The sequence below is a fragment of the Myotis daubentonii genome, chromosome 15, assembly GCF_963259705.1.
Source record: "Myotis daubentonii chromosome 15, mMyoDau2.1, whole genome shotgun sequence".
NCBI classification, from domain to species: Eukaryota; Metazoa; Chordata; class Mammalia; order Chiroptera; family Vespertilionidae; genus Myotis; species Myotis daubentonii.
The window spans coordinates 38,620,549-38,640,662 of NC_081854.1; the positions used below are offsets into that span (position 1 = coordinate 38,620,549).

At 44.9% G+C, this 20,114-nt stretch overlaps 1 protein-coding gene across 1 annotated transcript in view; it reads right to left on the reverse strand.

Moving 5' to 3' along the window:
- VAT1L (vesicle amine transport 1 like) overlaps positions 1-20,114 on the reverse strand; it is a 145,691-nt gene that overhangs the window by 67,556 nt on the left and 58,021 nt on the right. Inside the window, exons 4-6 of the mRNA XM_059667384.1 lie at positions 13,330-13,472; positions 4,290-4,393; positions 2,141-2,196 (exon numbers count right to left, since the gene is read on the reverse strand). Of these exons, the coding sequence (XP_059523367.1) occupies positions 2,141-2,196; positions 4,290-4,393; positions 13,330-13,472 (303 nt within the window). The remainder of the gene's footprint in view (positions 1-2,140; positions 2,197-4,289; positions 4,394-13,329; positions 13,473-20,114) is intronic.

Sequence of the window (20,114 nt, forward strand, 5' to 3'; positions counted from 1 at the left end):
ATTTGTGAAATGAATCCTTGCTGATTCTACAATTGCTGTACAGTTGTGGTTGAGTTCTAGAGCCGAATGCCTGGTTTCAAATCCTAGTTCCTCCACTTACTAGCTGTGCAACCTTAAGCAAGTCACTTAACCTCTCTGTGTGCAGTTTCCTTGTGGTTCCTCATGGGGTCATCTTGAGGAGTAAATGTGTTAATGCATACAAAGTGCTTAGTGTCTGACACACACTAGGTGCTCTATAAATATGGACTAGCTTTATTATCACCGAATGTTGGAAGGAATGGTTCTGATTTAGTGAACAGGAATTCTGAATTCAGCGTCAGACTGCTCTGTAAATGCTAACTTCACCTATTATTAGCATAATCATTATGGTCTGAAAGCAAATGGCATGCTTGACAAAGAGTGTGCACAAGCTCTGTGGGAGTGTTAAGGTAGAACGTAATTAAGACAGCTGAGTGAAAAATTCCGGTGTGATTACAAACATGCTTTCATTTCTAAGCCTCTCTTGAATGTATAGGAAAAAAAAATCCCTTCTAGAATCTTCCAGAACAAAGGTATCATTCCACTCCTTGGCATGCCCTATTTTCAATTTGCTTCTAAATGACCAATTGACATTGTGCCAGGCCTCTGAAAGGGAAGCCCTCTTGCTTGACCTCCAGCTAGTAGTGTTCTGATAACCGCCACCCTTGGTTTGGGCAGGAAAATCTCAACCTGCATCCTGGCTGTGTTTTTGTGTGCGCCTTCATCGAACCTGGGTACCCTGCAATTATTTCATTAAAACTGTGTGTTGTGATTGTGCATTTGGGGAAGAAATGGAAAACACTTATTACAATTGTATGTAATTTGGGACCGATTTGGTTACCCTCAGCAGGCTGTCAACATTACGGTAATTACTGCCATAGCAACAAAGCAGCTGTGAGTGACACAAAGCCTGTCTCCAAGGGACATGCTCCAGAAAGCATCCTTCATTAGACTCTTCCTGCTCCCAGTTTATTCTGTAGCTGAACGTTAAAGTTCAAATGCAAACAGAGACCCTTTAATTCTAATTTCATGGGGCAGGAAGTAGTAATCATTCCAGAATCAGGGCATGTTGGGGATGAAACCTCTAGCAGCCAGTGTTGCCACTTAAATGGCATATGAATACTCTGTAGCCACACTTAGAATGAATCTAAACCTCTTGCCACAGCTTTACCTGACCACCTAATTCAAAACGCCTCTAGCCCACCCTGCGGTTTTCTATTTCAGCACCTGCTTTCATTTCTTCAGAGCTTTTATGACCATTTGCAGTCATGTTATTTATATGTTTTACTTATTTCAATTGTTTTTCTCATGAGAATGTAAGAGTCACAAGGGCCTCAGATGCCCCTATCTCACTTGATGTTACACCCAGTGCCTGGCTCAGAGCTGCAAATAGCAGGTGCTCAGAAGATGCTTGCAAAGTAAGGGAAACAAAATAAGGGAAACGTCACGGAAACTGGGAGGAGAGAAGACAAAAGCAAGGTCTTTTGAGAAGCAGCAATCCCCTGTTGTCAGGGGGAAAGTCACCCAAGTGTAGCTCTAGGTGGGAATGTAGGTCTGAGTAGGAGCACAATGGGGTGAATGCCCAGGAATATGGCTTTTCCACTGCAGACAAAGTAACCACTGTCTTCAGAGCATGCTTATCTAAGTCAATGGTTCATAAACTTGCCAAGGTCTAAAACTCACCCCAGGAGCTTGCTCAAAAGGATCCCATTTATACCTCCAACTCGTAAAATTAGGATTCAGAGAAATCTCAAGTACCCACAGAAAGCTGGTCAGGAAGTTTATTTGCTTTCCATGAAGGAAATAAAATGCACTATTGGTTTCTTTTCAACCAACGATTAAAAATATCAACACATAAGCAATCCCTATTGAAATCAAAATAAAGCTTTCTGGAGTTTCACATACATGCCCCCACTCCCTGCTGACTTATTTAGACAAAAGCAGCCCAAGTCACCGTGAGTGTGTAGTGAGCAAGGCGGGAATGCAGGCTGCACTAAAGATGAATAACGCAGGTGAAGGACAAAAAAAGGTTTAGGTTATGAGGTCAATGTCCTTAGATGTGAGAGCTCACAACATGTAAACCACTGCCCACCGTAGTCCATTACCGTGTGTGGGTACTTACTGATTTTGCAAAGCTGAAGAAGCTCTTGGTCTCTCCAGTCACCATGTTGGATGAACCTGAAATGGAAGATTCCCAAATCAAGTGACGGCTAATAAAAATCAACATGCCTTGTTAGGGCAGTTGTTCAGCCCAGAACTGTCAGGAGCTTGAGTCCGCCTGGGGAAATGGGGCTAATTGAGGGGGTGGATGGTGACAAAGTGCCTTGATTTGAACCAAGGTACACTGGATCAAAGAGGAACTAACATCTCTCAAGGTGACCATGTCATTACTGTGGAAAGTTGGGCATGTGCCGACATTCTAACAAAATGACGAGTTGCTGAACTGTCTGGTTGGTTTCCGTTCTTTGAGACTGAGAAATGGACTCCTTTGTGGCTTGAAGTTGGCTCCTCAGCAAGTGAGGGGCTTGGGGCTTTGCCTTGGGTGGGGCACATAGGGGTAGGAAGAGACTGGCTGAGCTAGAATTTAGGTGGATGGATAAACTGTCCCACACAGGAGCAGATGAGAGAGGAACTGGCTCAGCAGCCACAGGAAATAGTGTGGCTGATGCCTTAGCTCCAGAGACGTCTGGGCAGAAAGGTAAAAAACCACTTGAGATAAATGGTATGTGAAACTGGGATTTGCTAATTGGAATAAGCACTATTAGAGGGAAGATGGGGGGTGAAGTTGGGAAAGATTCCCTAAGATGCTCTTACAGAGGAAAGACTGCTGTAGGTTCCCAGAGTGGGTAAATGAGAGAGCTCTTAAACCTTCAGATACCATATGGGGGCTTTTTCAAGGAGTTTTTCTCTCTTGTCCCCATAGAACTGGGAGTAAATTCTTTTCACTGAACTCTTATTAATGAAAAATCAATATATATTTTAAGCTTAACTATTTGGCCTAGTTAAACTGGTTGACAGCTAATCACTGCTTCTAATTTTATGTGGTGACTACCAGCAGGCATCATTGTACTAGGATTCAACAACTTAGAAATCAAGTAGTCAATGTAATGAATTAGACACTACAATATAATTGGGTTGTATTCCATGAAATATATGAAACTGGGGCAAAAATAGAATTGGTAAATAAGTAAAAAAAGCAAAAACTGTCCATCTGCATTTGACTCACGTGTTAGTCACACCATGTGAGTCGTACCCAATATCCCTACATTGTGCATTGATGCTCAGTGCTTCTCTTTTCAATAGTAATAATTTAAAAATTTCATGTCCACCTCTAAGGGGCTTTTAAATATGTGGCCACTGTTGAAAATACCAAAACACACCAGCAATGGAAAGCTTATTCCCTCTTTTTCATAATGACTGGATGACAACAAAAAGATGCTTGCATATTAATACCTCTTTTATAAGTGTCTCAGCTAATAGCAAGGAAACTGTATTTTTTTTCTAAGTTATACAGAACTGAGGCTCAATTTTCTGTTGTATGTAAAGGCTACGGATGTACCAAAAATTTCAAATGTTGGATAACCCAGTATCATTTGGCTTTGGAATGTATCTTCTGGCTTCAGATATGCTTTTTTGACTTTGTGGAGACTAATGTTTAAATTGCTTTGAAAGAAGAGAAGAAGAAGAGAGAAGGGGCTCTGGGGGTCTCACTCTGCTAGAGAAAACCTGCCCCCTATTGTCTTTCATAAATCCTCCCAAACGTGAGATGCAGAAGCAGGTCCATTCCCCGTCTACTCAGGGCTTCTGTCTTGATTGGGACATACAAGGGTAGTTTAGAGGAAGGAGAGTCTGTTGGGTTTTGTTTGTTTGTTTGTAATTTCACCTCTAATACTGAGGAACTGGAAGAACTGCCTTTAAAACCCCAATATAGCAGCCACTCCTCTCCATCCTACTGTGGGTCCTTCCTTGGTTTCCCACCTGTGCCACTTTCTGTGGGTCCCATCTCAATGACTACATTGGTTTGGCTTGGCTTGATCTCTTTTGGAATAAAAGAAGTATTCCTGGGAGTAACAGGGCAGTAGGTACATATATCACTTTTATCATTGAAAACAACTAATGCCCAATAGCAATATTTTGGGACACATCAAAAAAGCAAACACCCCAACCTCATTGCCCTAACATAGCAACACATTTCATTTTTTAGAGCCTTTGTCTGTAAGCACCTGAGCAGTGTTCGGTGAGCATATCCCCCGCCACTGTTCAGCACTCACCATATAAAATGTAGGTCCCCAGGGGTTTGAGAAGGCTGAGACCTTTTCCAGTGTTGTCCCCACAGAGGCAATCCAAAACAATGTCCACTCCTTCCGCAGAGATTCTAAATGGCAAGGACACAAAGGACAATACTGTAACCTGTCAGGGACCAAACTGTCGGTCCCTTTCCCTTCCTGTGTCATACTGTTTATTCCCAGAATCAGGAAGATCTAGAGCTCTTGGGAATAGCAATAAATAAAGCAGAAGCCCAGGAAATTCATTTATCCTCCTAAGTCCAGCTATACAATTTCATAAAACTGGAGGAAGGCAAGAATCTGGCTGTTGGCTGACACAGAGAACCAGCCTGGACTAGAGAATGAGCATGAACATCACGGTCAGACAGACTACATTGTATTTAGTTAGCTGCCTCCCTCAGCTTTCCTGTGCCTTAGCTTTCTCCTTTGTAAAGTGGAGCTGGCATCTTTCTTTGTGCTAAAAATAAAATGAGGTGACCAATGAAATGCTCGGCCCATTGCCAGCCACATAACAATCACCCCATAAGTCAGTCAGTCAACAATTCATATTTGTAGAGCTTGAGTTATGTGCCATGCCCTGTCCAAGGTGCTGGAGATAGAGTGGTGAACAAAACCATGTTCTCTGTCTTCCTGGGGCTTCTGGTCTCAGAGGGATTAGCTGTCTTCCCTCTCCACCTCTCTCTTTACTGAAGCTATAAAAATCATGTTAATTTAATTTGCAAACTTCCATTTGTCCAATCTCCAGGTTCAATCTAAAACATAGTCTTAAAGGAAGAGGATTAAAAGGAGAGGATCTTCCTATAGCAGTAGAAGGTTCCAGACCTGGGAGAATCTGCCATTTGTACTCTATTAGGCAGTACTCTGTTAGGAAGAAGGTCCCTTCTTCCATTCATTTATTTATACCTTTACCGATTCACTCACTCACACATGCATTTAACAAACATCTACTGGGCTTCCACTAATAGAAGATATCTGCAGGAGGGAACTCTGAAGATTGTAGGGAAAATATTTATGCTCACAGAGCTCCCGATTGCGGCTGGGCCCTGCTCTGCTTAGAAAAGAATGGTGTTTCCTCAGATGTGTGAGTTTGCAGGATTATCTTGTTTCCACACACAGTTCAGCTTTTCTATCCCCACCCTCATCCCCAGCAAAGTTTAGGCACTGCTGCACATGTCAACAGCTGTGTCCATAATGTCACTAACTAGGACATTTCATGGGCATCTCTTGGGTTCAGACAATAAATGGACAGCTGAGTCTTAATGTGAATATACGGTTCAAAACCCTCAAGGTCAAGCCTAAAATCCATCCCATTACAAAGGCTCATCCAAAATTATCAGTTTTGCTTCAGTCTAATAGAGCTCTTATCTACACAGATGTGGTCTTTTAAGTCCCACCCCTAAGTTCAGAACTAGGGCATTAGGTCAGTGGATCGAAAACAGAAGTGTGCATGGCAATATCCCAGAGGGCTCATTAAAGCACAGATTGTTGCCTGTCGGCCCCCTCTCCTTCTAGCTTCACTTGCTCTGGGGTGGGGCCCAAGGATTTGCATTTCTAACAAGTTCCAAGGAGATGCTGATGGTGCTGATTCTACCACCACACTTTGAGGACTTGTGGTCAAGAACCATACCAGCAATTTTTAAATTAATTTGTTCATTAAATATTAGCACTGGCACTGCACTAGGCACTGGGGGATATACAGGTGAGCACAAACAGATTTGAGATCTCCCTTTTTGGAGCTTACATTGGGCAGACAGTAACCGTAATTACACAAATAAAATTAAATGGAAACAGAAAGGGTCTAGTGTCATAAAGGTATTATGAGACGATTTAAATTGCGGGTTTGCTCAATCAGGGCTGCCAGAAAAAGGTCACTGGGGAAGTGATGAGTGGAGGGTGAAGGAGTAAGCTAGGTAAGCAGTGCTGGGAATAGTGTTCCAGGCCAAGGGAACAACATGTGCAAATGCCCCATGATGTAAAGAGCCTGATGAGCAGGAAGTCAGGGAAGCAGGGGATGTGAGGGCTGGAGTAGAGACAATGAGAGGGAGCTTGCTGTAAGGTGAGGCTGGAAGGTCACGAGGGAGGTGAAGCACACAGATTGTTGGTGAGCTCTGAGCTGGTGCCTTGCACCAGCTAATCAGGTCTCCACCTTACATCCTGGGATGAATAACTATGCTCCTGTCTTCCTCACCTCCACCAGGCCCATTTCCTGCCAAGTTTGCTCACTCCTCTGGCAGTGGGACCCTGCTCTGCTTCTACTAGCCAGCCCTCCTGGGTCATCAAATCCTCCCTGTGAACTCCATTTTCCCAAGACCTCTCTCTTTGCCTGCAGAATGGCTGTCCTCAGGAGCAGCGTCCCAAATGCTAGGCTGTGCACACCTCCAGGGCACTCCTGATGGACCTGCCCCGCCCTGAATCCTCGCTTCCTGGGTGATGCTTCTCACGTCTATATTCTACACGCAGGTCCACATTTCCTCCCACAACCTGCCAATCAAACCTCCTGTATTAGCTGCCCCACTGGGGCCTATTGCTCTATCCCCTGGACTCTGGTAAGGGGTGACCTATGAGCCCCTGCCTACTTCCCCAACCTTACGTCACACTAATTTTTCAAAGCCTCCTAACCTTCTGGCTATCCCTAAAACCCCTACCTCGGGGCCTTTGCATGTGCTGTAATCTCTGCCTGAACACCCTCTTCCCAGCTCTCCTTAGAACTGGCTCCTTCCTTCTCATCCTTCAGGCCTTACTCACAAATGACCTGACCAGAGAAGCTGTAACTAATCACCCCGCTTAAGTGACAGCTCCCACTCCCAAATTATCTCTACTTTAGCTCCCTTTATACTTTAGTGTCCACAAGGGATACTTTTTAGTATCTACTGTGGGCTGTAATTATTCTATTTATTTGTTTACTTATTCACTGACTGCCTCTTCCACCAAAACATAAGTCCCATGACACACAAACGTAAGACCATGTTTGTGCTGCTAATTGTCGTATCCTCAGCCTTTTTCAACCTACTGGACATAGCATTGGTTCTCAAGAAATATGGATAGATTGTATGAATGAATGATTAAATAGATAAGTCAATGAATAAATAAAAGAAATGAAGGAAACTTTTTAGGTTGGTATTCCACATCTCTCTCCTGGTGCTTCTTTCAAAGGACACTCACATTTTCTGATGTCTCCTATAGCCCAGGCATTTCATAATTAATCTCCATGACCCATCTGTGAAGCAGGCACTTTACTCCCCTGCTGTGATGAAGAAATGAAGTCTCACAGATGCAGCACCTTGCCCAAGCAGATGTAGCCAGCACAGCTGGAATTCAAATGCCGGCCTAGTTTAAGTGCAATGCTGATGGCCTTCCCACCGCCCTGAATTTAAGACGTAATAAGTGCTCAAACCAGTATAGTTATGGAAACACAATTTTAGCAAGCAGCTCTTGGGAAGCAGTCAATTTAACTTAGTCTTCAAAGAATTCAGGCTTAAAATTTGTCTTTTAAATTAAGTATACATATATCTAGAGGTAGGCCATGTTTTTCTATACAGGAAGGCCAAGAGGTTTCTATTTTCAAGCTGCTTCTTTTCATCCTAGATTACAGGAGACTCCCAAGATCAGGGTCCGACACACTTGCCCTCAATTTCCAGCCACGGGACGATGATTCACTGAGTGCTGACTTCATGCTAGGCTCTGTGCGCGCTGAGCTGGGAATACACAGATGAAGGCTTGAGTTTATCCCTGCTACCCAGGAGCTGTGGGGTTACTAGGAGTTAGATTACGAATGGACAACCCACACATGGAAGGATCCCAGCTCCAACAGAGTGACCCAGGGGGGCTGGGGAAGATAATCCTCTGCTGAGCACTGAGAGATGAGCAGGAATTGGTCAGGGGAGGAGAGGAGGGCATTCACCGAACAGTGCAACACCCTGACTTAGGGCAATCAGCACAGAGTTGGCCCAAGGAGGCTGTGGGAGACCCAACGTGGTAACGAGAGGCCCTGCCACCATCCCCTTCCAGAAGGACTCAAGACTGGCTGCCACTACCGACAACTAATGTGGGGGCAGTGGCAGCTGTGCAGGTGGGGTAACAGCAGCATAGCACTGGGCTTAGGAATGTTCATTTCACCTCAGGGGTAAATGTTTGGTTCTGCCCCTTATTGCTGTGAGACCTCAGTTGAATTACTTAGTGTCTCTGTGCCTAACTGTGGAAGGAGATCATGGTGATAACACCTGCCCCTGGCTTCTTTGTGAAGCTTGAATGAGTTGATGCATGTGGAGCACAAGGCCCCACTCCAGGTAGCTCTGGGTCCATGGTGGCTTTTATTTCTATTTTTCAGAGTGGTCTAACTTAAAGAGAGTTCTTCTGGTTTGGTAAAAGAGCATGAAAGATTGTGCAAAACCTCAACAACCCAACCATCTACCCGAGTATCGGATAGGGTGAGTAGAGCCACAAACCCAGAAACATTTAGAATAGAGGCTCAGTGACCTTGACCCCCCTAGCAGAGGATGTCCCACATTCAAGAGCACTTATTATGTGCCAGACACAGTACTGAGCACTTCTTATGTCTCATCTCATCGACACATTATGCCAGCCCTGTGACTTGGGAACCATCATCCCTATTTGATGGATGAGGAAACGGAGCCTCAATAGGTTCAGGTGACTAACCCCAAAGCCCACTGCAGGCAACGGAAGGACACCGGATTGATCCTTTGCATCTAGGTACCAGGTGGAGGCCCCAGAGGTGGAGTAGGGTTTTACAGTATAAGCTGTGGCCAGCCCCAGGGTGACCATCACTGGCACTTCTAGGCCACACAGTCTCCCAGCAGGGGTGGAGCAAAGCAGGAGCTTCACACAGGTCTCCTGTGTGTTCAGGCCACCTGCTCCTCCCCACACCTCTCCCGACATTTCTATAGGGAAATCAGGGAAATCAGGGTTTACACATGCCAATATGCCACAAATGCATTAGTTCCTGCTTCCTTTTGAAGGTCTTGGTGTGGTGGGGGTGAGGTGAATTCTGAGGAAGAGAAGCGGGTAGAGGCAGATGTCATTCCCTGGGCCCCGAGGGGAAAGATGCTTTGGCCATTTCGGTCAAACCTTTAAGCAGACATGACTGCTTTTGAGCTTAGCAATGCTCCTTCATTGAAAACAAAGCCACTAAGCCACGCCTACGGGGCACCAAGCAGCTCCTTTTAATGGAATAATCATGAGAAGCATAAGCAGAGTGAGGTCGCTTCCCAGAGGCACAGGGCCAGCCTCACTCCTTAGACCCTCAATTTTTGGGGGTGCTCCATTGTATACACATCCATAATCATGATTACATAAACATGGAGAGGGTGAGGGCAGAGGGCCAGGTGCCACATTTGCTATGTCTGCTTTCTCCTGCTGTCATAAATCTCTCCAGATCCAAACACAAATAGCCACAGCTCAGGGTTCTCCAGGCCAGAGTCAGCAGCAAGATATTTTGGAATTGCTGATCCAAGACTTTTGTGTCTTTCCTTCCTTGGTCCCCAACTCATCACACCTTTATTGGGAATGCTTCCCACCCACATGGATCAGTGAAGAATTTCTCTTGAGTGGTGGCAGGTCCCACAGAGCCATTACTTGACAGAAACCTTTCTCCTTTGCCAAGAAATTGATTCTGCTTTGTTGTAACTTTCATTTCCAGTTGGGCTCGTGGTGCTCCACTCAATTCTTCTTTTTCTGAATTCCTTTCCTTTGAGAACTCACCTGTGCCATAGCTCGTGATGGAGGGATGAGGCTATTGCAGAGTGCCCAGCACAGTGCCAGGCACACAGTAGGCCTCCCATAGAGGACCAAACACAGTGTCCTGTGCCCTGAGGGCTCAGCTAGCACTCAGTACACAATAGGCTCTTTACAGGGTGCCCAGCACAGTGCCTGGCACACATTATGCTTCTTAGGAAGTGTTTACTACTAATGGCTCCCACATGGACTTAGCAATACCACCTCCAGGAATCCTTTCTGGATCACTTTCTGTTCTGTCCAGGTGATTAGACTCTCATTAATTTCCACTAAGTCTCAATTTCTTTACCTGTAAGTGAGGAATTGTCCTTGCAGGACTGTCTGGGGTACACATACAAGGTCTAACTGCAATGCTCATCAGAGCAAGAGGAGACCAACAAAACCTGGGGCTATTTATTATCCACCTGGCCCAGGCTCACTTGCCTCGCCTGGGACTGGCTCCCCTCCTCCCTCTGCCTGCTGAAATCCCTCCCATCCTTCAGGCACCCCCTTTGGGGCTGTCCACCCTGGCGCTCTCTCTGGTTTTTCTCTCCTCTTTATTTTTATGGCCCTACAGTCCAATGCACATGATTCAAGGCTTCTTACTCTCACACTTGGTTTCAAGCATAGTCATTTCTCTCCTCCCAAACAGAGAAGGAGAAAGTGATGTGAAGGTTAGGTCTATATTATAAATAATTTTCCCCTATTTCCTTTCCAATGCCTGGCTCACAGCTAAGAATGTGTTCCAAAGAACCTTACCGATGGGTTGGTGTATAAGAGAGTTCTCATCTCACAGAATTTTATGTTATTATTTTTTCTAGTTTATCAGACACATAATGGTGTAATAAACAATATCCGTGATCAAAAAAGAAATACTCTGCATCCACCTCCTATTGCACATTAGCAGTTGAATTCCACTCTTTTCTTTCATTTTATGTCCTTTTGAGTTGAGAATGTATACAAAGCTGTGATCACCGTATAGATGAAATTTGGCATTCTTCTTTTTCACTCAATATGCTACCACGGCTATTTTTCTCATTTTGTGACAGAGTCTCCATAATTATCTTTTTTTTTTAAAGGGGCTGCATAATACTCAAGTGTGTGGGTGTAGCATAATCTATTGAACTATTTTCCTTCTGTTGATAACGGAGGCTGCTTCTGCATCTTCACTGTTACAGACGATGCTATAATTCACCCAGGACATATGCTGCACGCCTGCTGTGAATCAGAAGCAGTGCTTGGCTCTGCAGTAGGCGACCGGGAACCTGTTGCCTTTTTCTTCTTTTGGATTATTTCCTGAGGATAGGATTAGTGGGACAGAGGGCATACACATATTTGCAGCTTCCCAGTCATTTTCAGTCTAATTCTGGGGTCTCTACTTAGACACACAGGAATTGTTGGAAGTCACACTTGAAAGAAGGAGGTGGTGAGGGGGATCTCAGATGCTGTTGCCTTCTGCTCTGCTGACATCAGGAGAAATCACTGCTTTTGGGGCTAAAAGTCACAGGTCAAGGACAGAGAAGGACAAGGGGATAGAGCAGCTACATGGGAAATGGGAACTTCAGGAGCTCCCTGGCCATAGACTGTCCGTCACATTTTCAGAAGAGCTGCCCCTCGTGAATCTATTCTCTCACTACTTTCCACATCCTACCGCCTCCAGCTGCACCGGTCTCCTTTCAGATTCTCAAACTTCCCAAGCTTTTTCTGACACTGGGCCCTAGCACATAGCACTCCCCAAGTCAGAAATGCTCTTCCTTTGGCCAATTTCTCATCTTTCACATTTCAGCCCAAATCTCACCCTTTGATGGACAATGTGTCTGATTTCCCCATCTGCGTGTTTATTGGCACCTTGTGTTTCTCTAGCAGGGCACATATTGAACTTGTAAATCAAGGAATTTTAAAAAATTGTTTGTCTCTTCTTCCCCAACTAGACTCAAACTCCACTAAATGGTGACTCTCAAAGTGGTCTGGCTGTATCTCCCGCCCTGGCCCAGTGCCTGGCCCAACACAGACATTCAATATTGATTAAGTAGGTCAGTACATGAATAAAGGAAAGGATGCTCAGAAAAATATCATTAAGAGGATGAAAGAAAAGATCGCTGAAGGGACATGGTAGTTCATTTTCCCCACCACAGCTTGATAGACGCTAGGTAAAAGAAGGACTATCTAAGGGTTATGAAAATAGGCAGAGGTAAATCCTGGAAGTCTTTAAACTATGCCTGCAATCTACAGACTTCTGCAAACCAGACGGGGAACTTCTAATATCTCCATGTAAAGCTCTCCTTTCATGCCCTCCTGCAAATACTGGGTCAATTTTAAGTTACATGCAAATCTCCCTGTTCAAACCTTTAATAACAAATCTGAAAATTCAGACTATCAGGAGACTCTCCTTTCCAAGAAACTCTCACTTAATCTGATCCAAATCCACCACCTCAGATAACCAGATCTCCCATCCCTCTAGTCCTTCGATTTTCCATTTTACTGTGTGATTTGCAGAAAATTGTGATGCTATTATTAGGATGCTAGCTGGACAGCTAATTCCTTTGTACCTTGCAATTTAGTGCTGATCAACTGAAAATGCAGGAACACTGGCACAGGACATCCCTAACCCTCTCAGGAATAGAACCTGAGGACCAGCCTCAAACTCTGAGCAGCAGGAGGGCTGAGATGCACAAATCCTCTGATAACACGGCGGCAGCTGGGTTTTCCACCTGCTGCACACGCACATAGCAATGATCAATGGCTTCAGGATCACCGGTGGAAATGGATTAGGTTAGAAGCCAGTGTCCCCCTGGATGACTGCAACAGCCAGCAGACTGACCTCCTGCCTCCCGCCTCCCCTCTCCCATCTGTTCTCTGCGCACCACCAGTGACTACCCCAAACCCAAATCTGATCATGTCACCACTCTGGTCCTTCGTTGGCTCTCAGTCATACCCAGGTTGGAGTCTACATTTCCTTAGGCTGTTGTGTGAATGAATGAGAAAGAAACTTCTCTGTGTAAAGGCAGTGTTATAGCAGCTAGCATAACGGCTTTGCAAGTTATAAATTTGCTTTGCAAGCTACTTAACTGCTCTATTCCTGAGTTTTATCTTCTGCAAAAGAGGGTCGTTAAGAGGGTTAAATGAGCTAATATAGGTGAAATATTTAGCACAGAGCTAGTCATACTAAGACCTCAATATATATTTACTATTATTACTATGGTAGTATTAGCCCCCCTTCCAGATGAATGCAACTGTTCTTTCAGAGAGAGAAGAGCAAGGGCCAACCTGGTGCTCCTTTCAGCAAACACCTTACCTTTTCACTTCTTGCACATAGTCTGCATTTCGGTCAAAGAGGTGGGTCACGGAGTCTTTGATGGCTTCATGCTTGAAAGTAGAAGCTGTTCCAAAGACAGTCACATTGGGGATAGTGGAGCACAGCTGAGCCACAGCTTGGCCCTGGAAGTGAAATACAATAGACAAGTCACATGGAGAGCTACCATCCAACAACCAGCCTTGCTGGGCATACAGCAGCATTTCTCAAGCTTGCCACTACTGGCCATTTTTTAGGCTTAATTAGTCTTGGTTGTGGGAGCTGAACTGTGCGTTATAGGATGTTTAGCAGCCTCCCTTCTCTCCACCCCCTAGGAGCCAGTTGTGACAACCAAATCTATCTGCAGACATCTCAAAGTGTCCTCTGGGGGACAAAATCTCTCTTGGTTGAGAAGAACTGGTGTAGAGGAATGTCTCTGTGAGCCAGCAAAACCCCAGCACCAAGACTTAACAACTATTATTTAACCATACTGACCCTCAGATTCCTCTCTGTAAGTTAGCAATAATGCTACCTACTCCATAGGGACCTTGGGGGATGTTTTAGTTTGGATACCAGAGAAGCAGACACTGAGGCGAAGATGCGAGTGCTAGTACTGTGTCAGGAATACAATTGCAGGAAATACCAGGGTGTCAAGACAGAAATAGAAGGCAGTCCATAAAGGGTATGTTATCAAGCCCGTATTCCCCAGGCGCACCCAGAACTCAGGCCCTCTGAAGACTCTGTGAGCAAGTGTAGAATATGCTTCAGAGTTATCCCAAGCAAGTGGTGAGGAAGCTGGAATATTTATCCACCAAATTTCCATCTGATATTGGCTGAGGGGTGCTCTTGCAGCAGTAACTCTGGTGCATGTCTGGCTTGTCCTCTTGGACAGACAGACAGAAGCTCTAAGCAAGCAACCTTCAGCATGTCGAGAAGATATGGTGTGGCTGACAGCATATGTTACAAGGGTGTTAAATGAGGCAGTCTATAACACAGGTCAAGCACCTGCCACAAAACAGGACACTTAATAGAGACTCAGTAAATCTTAATCAGCTGTGCCCTTTAGTCACTTATTATATCCAGGGCAGAGACATCCAGGCATATAAAGAAAAGGCCAATGCATGAGGTTTAACTATTAAGTGATCCAGGAGAAATCACAAATGCAGCTAGAAATGGATTTTTCCATGTCCTTTTTCAGTATGCTTGGAAGTTTAAGTCATTGGACAAAATACTGTGACCATGTACATTTAGAAACCTTCCCCCCAAAAAACAATTTGCTGATAAATAAGTTGCATTCTACAACCAAATACTATCTCTTTTCAGTGTTCCATCTGCCATCATTAGGAGCCATAAATTATTATGGAGGGAACTCATTCTACCAAAGTCATCTGTGATATTTGTTTCTGCCTATCACTCTGTTTACATGTCTTCTTCCTATTGGTGGACTAAATTAGGTTGGCAGGTCAATTTGTGGAAATTTAATTCTTCCAACATTTACAATTAAAGGCAACATTGTGAGAATCAGAATGCCAGACTTGGAAGATCATCCAATTACCCTTTCCCGTCACTGGTTATGGACGAGGGGAGGAGACTCAGGAAGGTTAGGGTGACCCAGTTCTTCCGAGGCAGATCTGAGATTTGAAGCAAGGTCTCCTGATTTCCAGTTATTGCCAGTTTCTATTATGCCATGTTGTCAACTTACTTTGACATTTACGCTAAGCAGACACTTGGAGGTCAACACTTTGGAACATGGGTGTGAACCTAAGGCTCCAAAGAGGCTATAGAGCTCTCTCTTCCCAGAATAACTTGATATTTGGTTAAAGTTTTATCCTCTGATTTTAGAGAACAAAGAGGGGATTTTCCTCACTCATGAGTGTAAAAATCAGCAATCAACATAGCAATCTTCTCAAAGTCAGTAGGGCTTGAGCTAGCCTCATTAGTGCTGGGATGGGAGATTAGAATGAGTTCCAGTCGCTGTGTAGTCCCTCCTGTCCTCTGTCCTTAAGCAAACGTGACATTTATCCACTCAGCTATTTTTTAAATTCTTAGTATGAAAAGTCACATTGTGCTATCGATGCTGGAGTGTCAGAAATGATTGGCACACCTTAATCTCCATCTCTAGTCCCAAGTCTCTTACTGAGTCCCAGACTTGCCTACCATTTTGGCACCTATCTTCACCTGGCTATTAAAAAAATAACACATCAACCTCAACTGATCTAAGATAGAACTCAGGACCATCTCCAAATGAGTTACTCCCTGAATTAGTTTGTTAAGACTGTTGTAGCAAAGTTCTGCACACTGGGTGGGTTAAACAGCAGAAGTTATTGTTCCACAATTCTGGAGGCTAGAAGTCTGAAATCAAGGTGTTGACAGGGTTGCATCCTCCTCATGGCTGTGAGGAAAAGGTCTGGTCCAGGCCTCTCTCCTTGCCTTGTAGATGGCCATCTTCTCCCCGTGTCTTCACTTGGTGTTCCCTCCGTGTGTGCCTATGTCTAAATTTCCCCTGCTTTTTTGTTTTTCTCTTTCTTATTGAGTTCAGAGAGGAAGGGAGAGTGAGAGTGAGGTAGAAACATCAATGATAAGAGAATCACTAATCAGCTGTCTCCTGCCCGCCCCCTACTGGGCATTGAGCCCACAACACGGGCATGTGCCCTGACCAGAATCAAACTGTGACTTCCTGGTTCATAGGTCAATGCTCAACCACCAAGCTACACTGGCCAGACTAAATTTCCCCTTCTTATAAGGACACCAATCATATTGGATTAGAGCTCACCTAATGACCTCATTTAACTCATTGTACGCCATAAGCATCTGTAGATGCAAGCGGCAGACCTTCCCCACATGCCACGCATGTCTCTTAAAAAAAAAAAAATGTTTTCCCTAAGTGGCAGGCCTAACTTTAAAATCATTTTTTGTGAGAATTTTCAGCTGAAAATATTCAAGAACACCCGAATTGTGAATAACACATTTATTTTTGTAACATTCATTGCAAATTGGTTTTTTAAATTAAATTCAAAATATCATGGCATATGGGGATGGTTTCCGTTTTGGACACGTGGCAGTTAACTGATTAATTTGATCACCTCTGGAAAGCACCTACCTCCAATTGAGGGCCCATTCTGTGGTGTTGTGGGTTATTTCATCACATGCATTTTGGGGAGACATGATTCAACCCATAACACTCCTCTTACTGCATTTCCTGCCTCTGTGGATGGAATCGCATCATTTACTCATTGCTGAAGCTAGGAACCTGCGGTTATCCTGGACTTCTCTTCTGCACTCATCCCCACATCCAATTAGTCAATTAACAATTGAGTGTTATTTCCACTCAACCTCTCTATGGCTTCACTTCTTAGTCTGGTTGTCATACTTCCTCCCCTGGATTATGACAGCACTCTTCTGATTGGCCTGGCTGGTGTCATGTGCATTTCACGCTGTGGACAGAGTGATTTTTCTCAAACAGAGCATTGAGCATTTCACTATTTGTTTTGAAGCTTCCCAGTGCTCATCATGGCTTTCAGAATGAAAAGGATACCCTTTACTTTAGTCACACAAGGTCAGCCCTCATGGACTAACCCAGTCTACCTCATTAACATGACTTCCTCCACTTTTCCAATATCTACTTCCTAGCAACACAGAGCTTGAGTCATCACTGACTGACACTGGCCATGAGCCGGGTTCTGTGCAGCCCTCATCCCATGGCATTCTCAGAATGAGTCATCAGCTGACCCAAGCAGAATGTTACCATTTCATTTTAATGAGAAAAATACATGTGCTTGTAAAATGAGATAAGTTACTGAGTTACTTATATACTTATCTTATTTAATATAAAATATATGAGTATTATATATATGTAATATATAATACATTTATATACAAATATTATATAATTTTTTAGAGGCCCAGTACACAAAATTAGTGCTTTGGGGCGGGGGGGGGGGGTGGAAGTCCCTCACCCGGCTTGTGCCCTCTCACAGTCCGGGACCCCTCACTCCTTACCACCTGCCTGCTCACTGCTCCTTAGTGCTGCCCGCAGGCAGGAGAGGCTCCCGCCACTGCTGCTGCGCTCACCAGCTGTGAGCCCGGCCTCTGGCTGAGTGGCATTCCCACTGTGGGAGCACACTGACCACCAGGGGGCAGCTCCTTCGTTGAGCATCAGCCCCCTGGTGGTCAGGGCACATTATAGCAACTGGTCATTCCGGTCATTCTGCTGTAATGGTCACTTAGGCTTTTATTGTATAGATCAGTGGTTCTCAACCTTCCTAATGCCACGACCCTTTAATACAGTTCCTCATGTTGTGGTGACCCCCAACCATAAAATTATTTTCGTTGCTACTTCATAACTGTAATTTTGCTACTGTTATGAATCCTAATGTAAATATCTGATATGCAGGATGTATTTTCATTGTTACAAATTGAACATAATTAAAGCATGGTGATTAATCACAAAAACAATATGTAATTATATATGTGTTTTCTGATGGTCTTAGGCGACCCCTGTGAAAGGGTCATTTGACCCCCAAAGGGGTCGCGACCCACAGGTTGAGAACCGCTGATATAGATGTATGATTACCATTATATGTATATGTGTATTAATAGTACATATGTATATATAACTAATATCTAATACATAATATTTCATTTATAATATATAACTCGTAAAATAATACAGTATCGCCCCCCTTATTTGCAGTTTTACTTTCCACGGTTTCAGTTACCTGAGATCAACCTCAGTTAGAAGATATTAATTAAATTAAAAACTCTAGAAATAAGCAATTCATACGTTTTAAAATGTGCACCATTCTAAGTAGCATGATGAAGCCTCACGCCATCCCTCCCCATCCTGCCCAGGATGTGAGCCATCCTGTGGTCCAGCTGTATCTGCTGCCAACTGCCAGTCACTTAGTTGCCGTCTTAGTTGTCAGATCAACTGCTGCCGGCACCCACCATGTTCCGTGCATGCCCCCCTGGTGGACAGTGCATGTCATAGTGCACCAGTTATTTGGTTGGTTGGTTGTTTCGCCATTCAGTCTATTTGTATATTAGGGTTTTATATGTATCGATGACTATTATATAGACATACATAACATGTAATATTATTAGTATAATATACAAGTGTACTATATAATAATTTATACTATTATATAAATAACTAGAGGCCCGGTGCACAAAAATTTGTGCACTCAGGGGGGTCCCTCAGCCTGGCCTGTGCCCTCTCACAGTCTGGGACCCCTTGGGGGATACCACCTGCTGGTTTAGGCCCATCCCCTGGGGAATTGGGCCTAAGCTGGCAGTCAGATATCACTCTGGCAGCCCGGGAGCCCTCGGGGGATGTCCACTTGCCACCGGGGAGCCGGCCTAAGCTACAGTCGGACATCCTTAGCGCTGCTGAGGAGGTGGGAAAGGCTCCTACCACCACCGCTGTACTGGCAGCCATCAGCCTGGCTTGTGGCTGAGCAGAGCTCCCTCTGTGGGAATGCACTGACCACCAGGAGGCAGCTCCTGCGTTGAGTGTCTGCCCCCTGGTGGTCAGTGTGTGTCATAGTGACCAGTCATTCCCAGTCTTTCTGCTGTTAGGGTCAGTTTGCATATTACTCTTTTATTATATAGGATAGAGGCCTGGTGCACGGGTGGGGGCCAGCTGGTTTGCCCTGAAGGGGGTCCCGGATCAGGGTGGGGGTACTGCTGGGGTGCCTGGACAGCCTGAGTGAGGGGCTGATGGGTGTTTGCAGGCTGGTCACACTCCCTTCAGGGTGGGGGTCCCCACTGGGGTGCCTGGCCAGCCTGGGTGAGGGGCTGATGGCTGTTTGCAAGCTGATCAAGCCCTCCCCCCCACAGTGGGGACCCTCACCCCATGGAGGTTTGGCCAGCCTGGGTGAGGGGCTGATGGCTGTTTACAGACTGGCCATACCCCCTTTAGGGTGGGGGGTCCCCACTGGGGTGCCTGGCCAGTCTGGGTGAGGGGCTGAGGGCCGTTTTCAGGCCAACCCCCCCGGCGACAGAAGCTCCCAGTCTCTCCTCTTTTACTTTTCTTTTTTTATTCTGAGATTTATTTACCTTCTATAATTGAAACTTTGTTGACTTGAGAGGAGCTCAGAGCCAGCCAGGGCGGGCAGGAGGGAAGCCTCCTGCTCACTCCAGCTCTGTGGCCATGGCCGGCTGAAAGCAGGTATCTGGGGTTTATTTACTTTCTATAATTGACACTTTGTTGCTTTGAGTGGAGCTCAGAGCCGGCCGGGAAGCTTGGCTTCCTCCATCACTGGAGCAACCAAGCCTCCTGCTCGCTTCAGCTCCATGGCTGCCGGCCGCCATCTTGGTTGGGTTAATTTGCATATAGTCGCTCTGATTGGCTGGTGGGCATGGCTTAAGGTGTAGTGAAGGTACGGTCAATTTGCATGTTGGTCTTTTATTAGTGTACATAATGGGTGGAAAACACAAATTTAGTGCCCATCTATTGGCAGCATCCTCCCCACACACATCCCCCTTTTAGCTCTGTATTACTTCAGTCAGGCAATAAGAGGCCCTTGCAAGATCCTTAATGATTTCCTAAAGTAAATAATGCTATGAATTCTATATTTAAGCAGCACAGTGCTTCCCCTTGCATTTATAGAGAATCTGTACTCTCCCTTCCCCAACTCCCAAGGTGAATGCAGGAGCAGTACCTAATTTATCCTTGTTTTCCCCACATGCCTAGCAAATAGCACGGACTCAATAAACATTTGTGGAAGACGGAATGAATTTTCAATAAAAAAGATTTTGCAATTTACCTGCAGACCCAGAACATAAAA